This window comes from Xiphophorus maculatus, chromosome 8, assembly GCF_002775205.1.
Source record: "Xiphophorus maculatus strain JP 163 A chromosome 8, X_maculatus-5.0-male, whole genome shotgun sequence".
Taxonomy (NCBI): domain Eukaryota; kingdom Metazoa; phylum Chordata; class Actinopteri; order Cyprinodontiformes; family Poeciliidae; genus Xiphophorus; species Xiphophorus maculatus.
Genome location: NC_036450.1, coordinates 16,252,964 through 16,268,226, shown reverse-complemented (window position 1 = coordinate 16,268,226; position 15,263 = coordinate 16,252,964). Strand labels below are relative to the sequence as shown.

Below are 15,263 nucleotides of genomic sequence, written 5' to 3'. Positions count from 1 at the left end.
GGAGGAATTTCTGACATTTCACAGCTGAGACTGAAAAAGACCTCTTTACTCTGGTTAATACTGTTAAAATGTCTTGAGGACAGGTCTAGGAGAGTGCCAGCATGTTTTGCAGGTGCATTTCTTGAAAATGTGGATCTATGTTCTGAGTGTGCCAAAGCTTGTTGTGGTTTGCATTTCTGCTAAACAGTGTTCTTATTCATTCCGTACGTTTGTTTTTAGGTTTACATTTTTACATCACCTTAACTGTAAAAGTCTAATGATATGAGATTTCTGGTGTTTTGTCTCTTCTTTAAATGATCCATTAAATATTGCTGGCATTGTTGAGCTATTTTAACTTGTGCTTTTAGTATTCAAGATTAAATGTATTTAGAAAATATTACATTTGAAAAAAAACATTTCATTTTAACATTTCAGATTTTGAACAGGATTAGAACAGTTCTTATTGTATTTGGCAAACATCTTCAACTCAGTCTTGATGAGCCAGCATTTAGGATATAAATTATTTCCATTTATTCAAGATTAAAATCCTTTAGTTCATATTAAAGCTTTTCTGAATCATTTAATATTAGTATATCAAAATCTGAACAGGAATAAAACGATTTTGGTTGTATTTAAAGAAATTTTAAGAAACATCTTAAATCAATTGTTGCTAAGAAATTAACAAAATAAAACAGTGGTCTCAAGAGGAAACAAGAACATTTTATCTTAGGCTTGATGATAACCACTTGGACAATCACTAAGGCTGGCTGAAAAATTGTGGGGGCAGTAATCTTGGTACCCAAGAACTGAGAGGAGAGGAGAGGATGATTACTACTTCCAGTTCTGCACTTGAACAACAGAATCAGCCTTAAGTTTTCAAACCAAAGATGCAGAAGAAAACATCACTAAATATTAAAAACATACTGCTAAATCAACAATAAAATTGTTCAGCAACTTCTTCCTATGTCATGTCAGTCCCTAAACCTTAATACGTTAGGGTTATACTAAAGAATAAAGTGCAAAAGAGAGGACTCAGGACTCTGGCCGATTTATAAGAGACTGTGTAATGAGGACTAGTCATCGTTAAATGTTTTGCGTCAGTAAATTTGTCTTCATCTGGCTACAAATTACTTCTGTTTAATTTCAGTCTTTATCCTGCGTTACATTTTGTTTTGTCCCATCTTGTCCCTCCACTGTTCTCTAGATGAGTTCAAGTCATTCCTGAAGAGACTCCCGTCCACTCATTTTTTGCCCATCAGCAGTGTGCATCTTTTGTGGGGCAGCGACTGGGACCTGCAGGCCCGTTACAGACTCCTTCAGAGTTCCCTGGAGATCCAGCGGCTCAAAATCCAGCGCACCGCCCGCAAGCTATTCAGCCTCAGCATCCGCTGTCTTCACAATCCCAGCCACCAAATGCCAAGAGAGAGGTGAGTAAAAATAATATCCATGGGGATTTACTAAACCAAAGATTTAGTGTTTATATATTTATTTTTTAAGAAAATAATATCGCCGGAGATACTTTTTTGTATTTCAGTATAGCATGGAAATCAAACATGCAATTCCTAATATATTTTTTCTTCAAGGTTGTGCTTTTACTTTATATCAAATCTATTTAGTGCTGAGACTTGCACATGCACAAAACGCTTCAGCTTACTCTTGTTATTTCACTTAGCAGTCTTAAAAGAAAATGTAGCTGTGGGAGTTTTCTTGTTAGGTCATTGCACACATCTGTCACCACGTACTGCAGTTGCAGCTTAAGAGCCTTGCTGCTGATGTGCCATAGCGTCAGGAACTGCCAGGAATTTCCCCAATCTGCTCTCACAAATCAAAAAACACAATGCAAAAAAACACAAAATGGGGAGTGCCAAATGAAATGCCAGCAAAAACTGTCCAGCATTAGTTATGTTGCCATAAAAAAGGGAAAAGAATATGTAAAATATTAATTTAAGTGGCCTGAAAATCAGCCACTGTCTTCAGTCCCTGACAGAAAGGATCACACCCACATTTGTGTGAGAGTTGGCATAGGGTCTGTTCTGAAGTGTTATCAAAGAACTGCAGTGTGTGCTTCCTCTTCCATGGAGTAAACATCGAGAGTGCCTGATGGCACAGGAAATAAGAGCAGCTTGTTTATTTGTTTGTCTGTGTGAAACAGCTTTGCATCAGATGGTGTATTTATTTGATTTCATCATGTATATTTAAGGTCTCATATATGTTCTGCAGGGGAGTTGCTGTTGTTGTGCACAATGCAATTTCCCCTCAGACTCAAACTCCCCATGTTCATTTTTCATTGTTCATTTTAGAACATAGGTATTTGAACCTTTATGACTGTTTCAAAGATGCAATGCTAGAAAGCTGTGTAAAGGCTTTTTCACCTACTATGCGAGTTTAGCTTGGCAGTCATGCCATAAATCTTTTAAAATCAGCTCTCATCTTTACCTTTCTCTCTTACTGAAATAAAGTGCTCTTCTATTACCAGTAAAGGCTCTAAGTCTCATGCCTTACCTCTGCAGCCTGTAACAGGTAGCTGTAAGCAAAACGTATTCAGTACATATCAGCCCACAAGGGTATGTTTACCTCTTAAACTTTTGTTTTATATTTTCATGTTACAACCATTATTTTAGTCAATCGTTATGTGGCAGAGCAACACAAAGCAGCAAATAAATGTGACCTGATAAAATAATGACAAAGTACTGTATGTCTGGAGGAGGTGCTAAGCTCCAAAGCTTAGGTGAGGGAGCCTGTTAACAAGACAAATATTATCCCTATACAGCAGGAGAGTGGCACGGATTATTGTTGAAAGAAATCCTTAGGATTCTTTAGGAATGTTTTTGTGCATCAGTGATGCAAGATGATCAGAGTTGAAGAGAAGACGGATAGAGCTAAATTAACAGCAGTCCCAAAGAAAATCACTATGAAGTTGCAAAAAGACTTAAAACCAGAGACAATCCTTCCAGACACACACAAAAACCTGAAGGCCGCTGTTGGAGCCTATTAAGTATTTAACAAATGACCTATTTACTAAATGATGTTATTATTGATCCAAAATGATGCCCATGATTACAGATGGTAGATGCGCTATTGCTTATTTATTTTTTGCTTAGAGCCTCTTCCTAGTCAGGTCAACCTCCTGCTGTGATTAAGAAGAAAAGAAATAATTTTGCTCTGCTCTGCTTGGTCTGATTGTTACGCAGTGATGGAGTGAGAACTCAAACAATTTTTGTATCACAAAATAAAGTTTATATTTGAATTTTGTATGAAGTCAACCTGGAGAATATTTCTGTTACTTTTATAAGTTGAACCAGAAACCCCTCTGCGAGTCCTTTTTATTTTTAGTGTGCCGAGAACCTCCTCCTCAGAAACTATTCTGACATTAATTGTTTTGGAGCTAATTATAAGTAGCCATGACAGACACTCAAAAAGGAATAAATATTGTCTCCATCAATGAACATAATAGAGACAGATTATAGTTGAAAAATGCAAAAAACAAACTCTGTAAACATGTCTTGTGTCCTGAAGTTTTTGTTCATAAAGGCAATCGTTACAATTGAAGGAAAAAGGGAAAAACTTACAAGCCTTGGAACACCATCCTAGTTGTGAAGCACAGAAGATGGCAGGATCATGAGATATCAACAGCTAGAAAGTTTTCTTAGCTATTGCCATTACAAAGCTCAAATCTCAGTCTCATTCAAAATCTGTGGGCAGAGATCGGTGTGCATATGAAGACCTACAAACCTGCTTCAGTTGCAACTGTTCTGCCAGGAGACATACCAAACGTTTCAGCAAACTATTGTGGGAACACACAAATACCAAGAAAATGAAGGTGAACCTCTAACATTGAAGAACATGATAAAAATAAAATAAAAATCAAAAATTGTTAAGGCAGCTGACCTGATACACATTAGCTACATACCCTCCAATATCAGGTCATTTGAATTATTCCAATTTTTACATATATCCCTTAATAAGGACAGCAACGAAATCAGTGACATACATTATATATAAAATATACATGCATTAAAATTTTACTTGAAAATATGCTGTAATGTTATGTTAATTGGGGATTTGAGATATTCTGCATTCCTATGGTAAGAGACTTTCCAACCTTTAAATAAAGACACTGCAGAGAGGCCTTTTATTACATGTTGCATCACCTACAAGACAGTCTCTGGAACTATACCTGTCTAATAAACAAGTTAGGAATAGTGGACGTCCTCATGGGAACCATGTAAAATTGACAGTTATACATGTGAACTCACTTGCATTCCTATTAACCTCTACAACACTTCTACTGTACATATTGAAATTTTAAAAGATGCACATGACCACACACTTGAACCCTCCAAAGGGCTAATGGCTTGATGCTACTGAGATAAGAAGAGAATGTCAATGTCATTGTCTTGGTGGCAAATATAAGTATGTCATACACAAAAGACATAAGAACCCAATGCTTTTTAGGCGGTCTTGAGTTGCATTTGTGTAAGTGTTGCAATGTTCTGCAGGAGAAAATTAGATGAGAAAACAGAATAGTAAAAGCTGCTGTTATGCTGTGTTGCCAAGGGAACTTACTTAATGGTGTTTCAGTGCTTGGGGCATTGTATATTGAGCAAATAAACAGCATATTCATACCTTAGTTAAAAATAGAAGTACTGTAATATGTAGTTGGGCTTAATGAAACTTCAAAGAAGCAGGTTTTATTTAATTTTCTTGCACAGACATGTATTCGTACTAATGGGCCAAAAGATCACTCAGGAGATCACTCAGGTCCCTCGCAGCTTTTAGTTTAATTGCAAAATGGATTCATGATAATAAAAGAGGAACTTCATTGTTGTATTTATTTAGGCACAATGACACAGAGCAAACTATCCAAAATTACAGCTTAGAATTTTGACTATTTGCTATCCCATTTCAAGAAAGTTACAGTCAGCAAGTAAATATATTTCACTTGATGTAAGGAAGGTAGTGTATTATTGGGTAGCTATAATTAAAGCTACACATAGAAAGTTTACCATAGCTCCGGTCTATGTTTTCATTCATTACAACTATCATAAATTCTTGTTGTGATCACTCAGAGTGGAACCCCTAAATAGATTTACAAGTGCATTTTCTTTATTAGTAGCTTGCTTCAGGTACAATGAACTTAGGAATCTTCAAGTAAATGATTAATAGTGACAGATATGGAGTTGCATCATTCCGAGCCAAGTAATTTGCATCCAGTTTATATGCTCGGTTTAATTATTCATGTCCAGGGTAAAACCCGTTTTAATACCTCAGCCTCCATACAACAAAAGAGTCATAAATTCTACTTAACATGGCACATATCATAAGTCCTTTGTAGGTAGGTTTTCAGTAAACATATCTTAGATCATTTGTATTTTTCAATTAAATGAATGTAAGATACATTTTCTTATTATCACTATAGAGCCATTCATCATTTTGTTTTCATCCCCACTTATTCATGACAGTGTTTTGGGGAAAAATTAGAAAAGTCCCATTCTCTTGGATGAGAGGTACCTAACAAATGAATGATCTCTGAATGCTTTATTTTTGGTATGTCACAGGACTCATTGAAAATGCTTCTACTCAAAGAAAAGCATTTCTAGAAATGCCAATCATAGGAAAAAGCATTTTTATGTCTAGAAATGCTAGTGGTCATACTAAACACTCATAGAGCCACATTCAACCAATCGATTTGACAAATGTGCACAGATTCATACACTGATTTGGAGATCAGTAGGCAACCCCAAATTTCCTTCCCATCTGTCAAGGGGCACATCGACATGTGGAAGGAATCAAAACCCCAGCTTTGAGATTGCAAGACAAAAGTGCTAAGACCCTCCTCCTGACTCTGATTGGTTGTTTCTGACCGAGTGGCTGTAGGACCACATGGGGGAGGCAGAGGAACTTGATTTTTTTTCACAGATCATGTGTCTCATATCATGTATCAGCAAATAGTGACAGTTTTAATAAATATGTAAAATCAGTGTTCATAAGTCATATTTCGCAGCTCCAAACTCTCTTCTTGAAGTTCTTGGTGATTCAATAACTGAATAATTTGACCTGTGAAGTCCCTATTAAAGCAAGCCAATGCTGTTAGCATGTGTTTTCTGAAAGTCAGCCACGATTAAGACAAGAAGGAGGATGCCAAGCACCATTTCCTTTTAAAGCAAACATTCTGTTCTAATCCAATCAAAATGACAGATTTATAACAGCTGCCGTGTCCTCATTAATGCTTTTCCTGAGCTTACAGATATAATTATAGTATTTCAGTTTGTCATAGGGCCAAAAGGGATAACAAAGATTTATTTTTGATTGCATTTCTTTTTCATCAGATCATTTTTCACTCTTTATAACAACTTAGAATCAATAAAAATGTCCACTGCAAAAACGGACACAGAAAGGTTTGTGTCAAACAAGAATTCTTTCCTGTCAGTCTAACAACTTTTGCTCAAACCATGAGCTTTTTTTTATTATTATTATTATTATTTGTTTGCTTAGACATTGACCAATAACAATCATTTTGCAAATGTATATGTAATAAAATAATAACATGCCATTAATATCATAAAGTAATTGGCCCACAGATGATGTAATAACCATTGGTTGCGTTATTATAATAATGGTGTGGCATAAAAATAATGTAATATCTACATTTCCCTTACATGCAATTACTGAATTATCTCCACAAAGCCCCAATATTTAAATTAAAGGTTTTGTTGAATATCTTCCTATGTCGTCACTCACAATACCCTTAATGAATTAACAGGAAGATTAAGATACCCATATTTGATTAGCAAAATCCATAAAAAACTAGGATTTTTAATTTCCAAGTTATGTAGTCCTGTTTCTGTGTTACGCCATTATTGGTGATGGTTTAATCACTTTTATTTCTATATTAGTAATGTGTTTACTAGTGAAAAATGTATTACCATTTAACATGATGGATAAAATATGACTTTCCTATTGCCACATTATAATATCTCTGATGCATTATTGTTTTATTAGCTTTGTTACTATTAAAAGGACAAAAAAGAATTATTCTCCTGGCATGTGTTACATTTTCAGCCACTATTACATTATTTTCTGATATACACCCTGCTACATTTTCATTCTTTAATATACCTTAAATAATAAGTACATTTGAGCTGAGTGTGAGTATAAATATTGTTGACACAATAGTCTGTGGTGTGTGATTTGTACACTTGAATGTAAGCTTAATCAAATGTAGAACTTGGCAAAGAACAGAACATTTATAAGTTGAAATTTTATTGACAGAAAAAAAAGCTGTAAGATAAAGTTGCCAAAAGTTTTTAATGCCTTTAGAAAAACAGATACACATACAGAGAAACACAAGCAAATGGACATAACTGATTAAACATTGAATTGTATCTCTGACCCTATATGAAGGAAATGTCAGTAAACAAAGATGAGCTAACAGAGCTAGCCAGTGGTACAGCACAGACACAAAGGAACTAATGAAGAATTATCCCAAATTAAATTAAGCTTTCTAAAAAATAAACCTCACTGGAAATCATTATTTTTTTCTAGTGTTCGAACTCTAAAAAATATAAATCTACATAGATCATGCCAACATCAAGAATATGTTGGCATTGCTGGGGATCAATAATTAATTTGTCTTAGAATTTCATTAAGTTCCTTTTTTGATAAAAACAACCATTGCTGTCAATGTATTTGCCTTGACGAGACATGTTCATGAAATGAAAGCGTATTTTCAACACTTTTGAAAAAATAATGCATTTTTAAAACTGTTTAACATCTATAAGGTTTTTTCTGATTGCCTTGAAGAAAGCATAATACCCAACACTTCTCCAATTCTCAGTCTGCAATAAGAAAATAAGAACCAGAGAACGGATTTTCATTTGCCTTTCAGTATGATCAAAAAACGGCAAAAAGCAATATGTGGTTCTGTGTATTTTCAAATGAAACTATATTTTAGACTTTGGTTTTACTTGCCCTGCTCAGAATGCAGTGTCAAACGTCAGAGTTATTATACAAAACTTCAATAATATATAAACTAACCTTCACTTGTCAGCCTCTCTGAAAAAGTCACCTCCTCTAGTCAGAAAAGAAGTTACAGCACTGTCAAGATGACAAGGCTAGATGCCTTGAGGGAGGGAAAGAATACACTAGATAAGAATAGCAATTAATGCTTCCTATCGTAATGCAATTATTTTCCCTTGAGGGACATCATATTTTTTCTTCCAAACTTTATGCTGAGTGTTATATATAGAGCAGCCATTTCACAAAAACAAAACTAAACAACAACCAAAACAGAAACACATATCTGACCTAATCAAAATTTTACTCGCTGTTCATGGTTTTGTTCTTTTTTTCCTTCTGTCACTCCAGATCTGTGATGCAGTGGCTCAACAGGGTTCAGTCCTTTCTGTATTGCAATGAGAATGGGTTCTGGGGGACCTTCCTGGAGAGCCAAAAGGCATGTGTGTGCCACACAGGTGCAACTCTGTGTCAGCGACCCATCCCGTGTGTCATAGGCGGCAACAACAGCTGTGCCATGTGTAGCCTGGCCAACATCTCACAATGTGGCTCCTGCAACAAAGGCTACAAGTTGTACCGTGGCCGCTGTGAGCCGCAGAATGTGGACTCAGAACGCAGCGAGCAGTTCATCAGTTTTGAAACTGATCTGGACTTTCAGGACCTGGAGCTGAAATACTTGCTGCAGAAAATGGATTCACGGTTGTACATACACACCACTTTCATCAGCAACGAGATCCGACTGGAGACGTTCTTTGACCCACGATGGCGCAAGCGTATGTCCCTGACTCTGAAAAGTAACAAAAATCGGATGGACTACCTCCACATGATCATCGGTTTGTCAATGAAAATCTGTCAGATGCGAAACAGCAGCATTGATCCCATGTTCTTTGTTTATGTTAACCCATTCAGTGGCAGCCACTCAGAAGGCTGGAGCATGCCCTTTGGTGAACACGGTTACCCACGATGGGAAAAAGTTCGACTGCAGAACTCACAGTGCTTCAACTGGACTCTCCTGCTGGGTAACAGGTGGAAGACCTTCTTTGAGACTGTGCACATTTACCTGCGCAGCCGTGCTAAGGTTCCGACTGGGCTCCGTAATGACACGGGACAGGGTCCAGTGGATCTCGCAGACCCCAACAAGCGGCAGATCTACATAAAGATCTCCGATATCCAGGTGTTTGGTTACAGCCTGCGGTTTAACGCTGACCTGCTGCGAAGCGCCGTGCAGCAGGTTAACCAGTCATATACACAAGGAACTCAGTTCTACTCGTCCTCATCTGTGATGCTACTGCTGCTGGACATTAGGGATCGGATTAATCGCTTAGCCCCCCCTTCTGCACCCGGCAAACCACAGCTGGACCTTTTCTCTTGTATGCTGAAGCATAGGCTGAAGCTCAACAACAGCGAGATGATTCGAGTGAACCATGCCTTGGACATGTACAGCACAGAAATACTCAAACAATCAGACCACCTGACTGCAAAACTTTGTTGAGTAAAACATTAATGTTAAGGACGGTAAGCAACAGAGAAACACCCAACTAATTAACTATGAGGGGATGTTAGTCTTATTTTTTCTCTTTTCTTTTTTGACCTTTTCTGCCTTTTGATGTAATATTAACTTTGTAAGTATAATTCTTAAAAAAGAGAAAGAGGCAGTGATGAAAAGCTTTTCTGGCAGATTAAAAAAAAAAAAAAAGATCAATGGAAACACTGTATGGACTGTATCATACTTGTCCCAGCATGTCTGTAATTCCCTTAAAGAACCTTAAAAAGAGAAAGTGAAAAAAAACAAGTATATCTATGTACTGGATGAAAAGGAGGCCTTGATTATAACATAAGGGATCAAAGGTTGCATCTGATACTGCCATTCTTTCTTGAGAAAAAAAGATTACATTTTTAAAGGTACAGAAAACACAATGGCAGACCAGATATAAGTTTATTTCACCTACTGGGCAAAGTATTTCAAACATAACAAACAGTTTAGTATTAAAATGTTTATACATTGTAAGAAATTTAAAGCTCTAGTGAGTAAGTAGTCATCACATTTCTTACGTTTCAGAACCCACAGTGAATCTGCATTGCTTTTAGAAAGGTATTTAACACTGTCATTGTTCTGATACACGAGGCACACAGCAGGGCAGTAATGGATAGTCATGTTGAAAACAAAAGCCAGCTGTTTATATATACATATGTGTGGGTGAATGTATGCGAGTGTGTCTGTAAACCTCTTTTTTTTTTTTTTTGGCTTAACGCTTAATGCCGTTTGTTAATTGAATGTGTCACTTGAGACTGACCCAAGACTCTGCTGAATCTTGCATTTTGAACGCTTTTCTCCCCCACCGTGTATGAAATTCCAGCTGTGTGTTTTTTTTTGTTTGTTTTTTTTTCACAAGGCAGTATACCTCCTGGTGCGTGAATGCAATATTGTGGTCTGAAGATTATAACAATCAATGCTATTTTGTACAGCTTTGCAAAATGTACATGTTGTGATTGCTGATCTGTGGAGCTTTTCAGCACTGAGAGCAAAATGTAAACATTCATCATTCAGCCACATTTGCAAGACAACCTAAAGCCATACACTTCCCTGAGGTAGACATACAGTAAGTCATGAAGTTCACCCTGTACCTGTTCCATTTATATGTCTTTGTTCAACTCTCTCAGAAGATTTCAGACAAGAGCACAGCAAAAAGGAATATGATGAGTGGAGACATAACATGTTGAGTGAAATTGTGTCGTTAAAGCCATTGAACTTGTATTTTGTGCTGCAGGAAAAAAGAAGAAAATCTTATATTAAAGCTTATAATACCTTTTGAAAGTGTTACTCTGTAAGCTTTTTATGACCACATGTAAAAATTTCTCTTTTTGTTTTGAGTTAAGAAGTTTGACATTTTCTGCATGTTGCTGGAGGTATAAAAAGAACTGCAACTGTGTTCAACACACTCAGTCTTAAACATAAAACACTACCTATGTATTTCATGGTCACATTTTATTTTGGTAATCCAATACTGAAACACAATGATGTGATTAATATTTGCAAGTGGACTCATTCACTAAATCTTCACTGCAAAAACAAACTTGGTATGTTGTATGAATCCAATATTTTCTTTTACAAAGTGTCACATAAAAAAATATATTATATATTGCTGTCCCCTGAAACACAAATGAGCTTATGGAGTAAAATGTGTTGGCTTTAAAAAAAATACCTACTCATATATTTTTTAAAAGATCTTTTTTTTTTTTTTCTGGTAAACCCTATGTATTAGTTTTTTGTTGCGTCGTTAATTTAATGTATGTTAATATCATGATGTGTATTTTTTGTGATGTATTTTCTTGTGTTCTTTACCAATAACTGCTGTTATTGTTGTGAGACAAATTTTTAGGAAACATTTTAAGACGTAGATGTGCAAATCATCCTGTGTTGTGAAGGACTTGATGCAAGCAACAATGAAATTGGAATCACAAAAACATTTAATAAAATTGGTTTTGGGAGCTCCAATTTCAGTCGATTTCAATACATTTTGAAACACAAAACCAGCTTTTTCTTGATCTATCTGGATGAGCTTCTAGAATTAATGTAATGCAGTCATTTCTGGTTTGGTGTCATCATAATTTCACATTTTTTATTTATTTAATAGTCTGTGTTTTTTGTTTTCCCTGCTGTCTGTCTGTCTTTAAGCCCTCTTTCTACTTTAGATCAAGAATTGCTTGGTAACTGTTAGGCAACAAATCTCAACATTATTAATTTCCTTGAAAAGATGAGAGTTAGGATTTGTTCCTTCATATTAGCAAACAGTAACCTGGATTATCTCATTCAAAAAGCTATTAGGTAAGGTTTAAGACAAGACTTCTTAGTTCTAAAAAGTTTAGCTTATTATTGGCTCTTTTTTGGACACTTCCAGTATTTCTCATTTTTTGCAAGCCAATGGAAAAGAAACACTGTGTCTCAGTTGATATATTTCCATGTTACACCTGCTTTCTTGAGCGCATTAGTGACTTCACACAAAAAAGAAGGTTTGCGGCATCTCTTGAATAAACTCCCTGGAGCGTGAATAGCTTAGTATAATCACCACTGATTGTCGGTTACTTGGTTATGTAAAGAAACAACCATAACAATGCTGCTACAATGCCATACATTGAAAGTACATGTGTTGTGGTATTACTTGGTGCTTATGCATGTTAAGCTATTGTCTCCATTGTAGTTTTACTGTAGATGTATGTTCAAAGGCTCAACATGTCTGCAAAATGCTGTGACCAGTGCGGCAATCATGGTCGAACATTGCATTTCACTTCCCTGGCGCCCCAAGCTTTAAAACCTAATTCTGACATAAAAAGCTAAATTGTGAAATTGCATTCACTGTATAAAGCAATGAGAAGGTAAAGATGATCCATTTACACAGAAGTATCAACACTGAGACACAGTAAAAAGTAAAACAAGCAGACTAATTGGCCACAAAAATGCATCCAACATTTATTAAGTATTCAGTATTGGACTATCCAAATAAACTGTTACAAAATTATTATTATCATTTTTGTTATTATTATTAAGTGCCTGTTATCGATCCCTTTAATATGGTAAGAGCTGAAAAACGTACATTTTACAAAAAAAGGAGAATAACTTAGTTTCATTATTAGGATCATAAATGTAGGTCAAATATATTGGTTTCAACTTCTTCAGAAGAGTACACCTTAAAAGGAGGCTTGTGCATGAGGGGGGGATTGATTACAAGACCAAGCCAACAGATATCTCAACGGGATGGTTCATATTTTTGTCCCCTGTTGTACAATGTATGTGTAAATAGGATCTCTATCACAGTAACGGCACTGTGTTACAGTAACACTATGATAAATTATCAATACTAAAAGGAAATGCAAAGATTATTTCAAAAAATGCCCTCCAAGTACATTAGCACAAAATACAGGGCAGCCATGTCTTATATAACTGATTAGACTCATGACCATCTATGACTGTTTTATATGATAAACTGTATACTGCAATTTAGTTTAAGCCACTTGCAAGGTCCATAAGACAAGCACATTTACTTGTATGGCATTTTGCTACCACAGTGTTGCTTATTGTACATGTATCCATGATTATGTCTGAGCATTTTTTACACCTAATAACTTGCCTATGTAATTATTTTGCCTTTATGTTGGGATTATTATATCAGCTAATTTTAAATGAATGTTTCATATAATAATCTATTTCTCATTAAAATGTTATATTTAATAAGAAGTGAAAGGCTTGTTTGTACAGTTTCCTTTTGTAGAATCTACTGGTGTTTAGTACATAAGGCATTATACATTTAAGACATTTATTTTTAAAAAATCACCTACTATTATTGTGGTGGCAAGGTCAGTAAGAGCAAAATCCATTCTCTGACCACAACCTTTTCTTCTGTTGAATAATTAACATGCTTTAACTTTACTTTTTTTTATTTAGTCCCTGGCCAACCAGTTATTTATATGGTTTTTTTTCGTCAATGTAGTGCAAGTATTATGCTAACAAGTTATTGGAGTTCTGCCTTTCTTCCATTAACTAAACTGCATCTTCCAAGAGCCATTGGTCACATTAAAAAAGTCTCTTAAATCTGACATGTTTCTGCAAAAGGTTAGGTCTTCTTCTCCATAACTCACTTAGCTGTCATTGGAGCTGATAGCATCTAGAATTATGGCCAGAATTTTGAGACTGATGTCAGAATTCTGAGGAGAAGTATAAATTGTGCAATTAAACTCAGATTTTGTTTTTCCAATGGTCCTAAAACTATTGCATAAATTTATATCAATAAAATTCCATACTTTATCATTGAGACCGCACTGCAGTACCCCATGTAAAGACAAGTTATGACCATCCCATAAGTGCTATCAAATTACGCCAATGTGTGAACAAGAAATAAGTCTGAAATTTGGAACAAGTAAACTGCTCTTTAATTTATGATTTTAGGTATTTCCTTAGAAATGCTTTAACTTTACACATGTTGAAAAGTGTGTTTTAATGGGTTATTAAAATGGATTTAGTTGTATCATCTTGTGTTTAAGATTGCAGAAAATAAACTGACAGAAATGCATTTAAGTAGACATACATCAGAGCACTAGGTAGTGTCATTTTCTTTGCACTGTTGCATCAATGCTTAAAGAGCTTCTGATCTTGGCAGATGACTTTTTGTGTAATATGTGCATGCTCTCCCAGGATTTTCTTTGAGTTTTTTGTGAAAACGGCTCCATTTATTGTAAGGATTGACAAAACAATTATAGATGTATCCTTGGTTCTACAGCATTGGCAGAAGATCATTTTGGCCATGTGGACTGTGGGCGGAGGTCTCTGCAGAGAAAGCCTGGTTCTCACAGATGCCACAAAATCCCATCTCACTGGTATGCAAGTTTTATTTAGGCTCCAATTAATGCAATCCAGTAAAGATGTACTGTTATAAGTGGGGGATATAACTGGCCTTTAGAGATATTTAGGTAGTAGTAAATAGTAAATTAGCTGTCATGTAAATGCCATGATGCAGATGTTCATAACAGAGTGTGGCTTTGCCATGATATCAGCAATGTTATTCAAATCCAGGCTAATCTTCACAATTGAATTGATGATCTGCTTGTTTTTTGAGTGCAAATTTGTGAAAATAAGAATAGTTATAGTTAGAATATATATGTGATATTATTTTGAATAGCTGCTGATAATGATCAAATCCATTCATATATATGCTTTTATTTGCTGCATTTATACTGACAGACTAATTACATTTTTTCTATTAAATCTTTTAGAGAGACCTCAACATAAAATTCTAATGTTTCTCAATACATTTTCCTGTACTGGTGAAGGGGAGCTCAATAATATGACTCAGTGATAATATGATTGAGTAATCAATAAAATGTATTTATTTTCTCATTAAAATGTTTCACAAAATTTTGAGATGACAGTTTAATGGGATGAAGTCTAGCCATCAGTTCCTGGCCAAAAGATAAGATGCACTTGAGTTATGCTACTGGACAATGACCCAAAGCATGCCAGCAAGTGCATGTGAATTGCTCAAGATCAATAATTTGAAGATTTTGGAGTAACTTTGTCAAAATCTTTATATAGACTTTGTGAAATGTCTATAAGTCATTAATGGTTTAAACCTGTTCTACAAAAAAGAATGAGCAATAATTCCTCTAAATTGATGCAAAAGACTGACAATTTTTGCAAAGATTTGATTGCAATCAGTTTTGCAAAGGGTGGCACGACTAGTGATAAGGTCAACATAGCCCCGGGTTGACTTGGTTAG

At 35.5% G+C, this 15,263-nt stretch overlaps 1 protein-coding gene across 1 annotated transcript in view; it reads left to right on the top strand.

Annotated features, from left to right (window-relative positions):
• The window catches only part of brinp1 (BMP/retinoic acid inducible neural specific 1), a 119,942-nt gene extending 108,459 nt beyond the window's left edge, over positions 1-11,483 (top strand). The window contains exons 7-8 of the mRNA XM_005810052.2: positions 1,184-1,406; positions 8,347-11,483. Of these exons, the coding sequence (XP_005810109.1) occupies positions 1,184-1,406; positions 8,347-9,487 (1,364 nt within the window). The 3' untranslated portion in view covers positions 9,488-11,483. The remainder of the gene's footprint in view (positions 1-1,183; positions 1,407-8,346) is intronic.
• Positions 11,484-15,263: the final 3,780 nt, after the last annotated feature.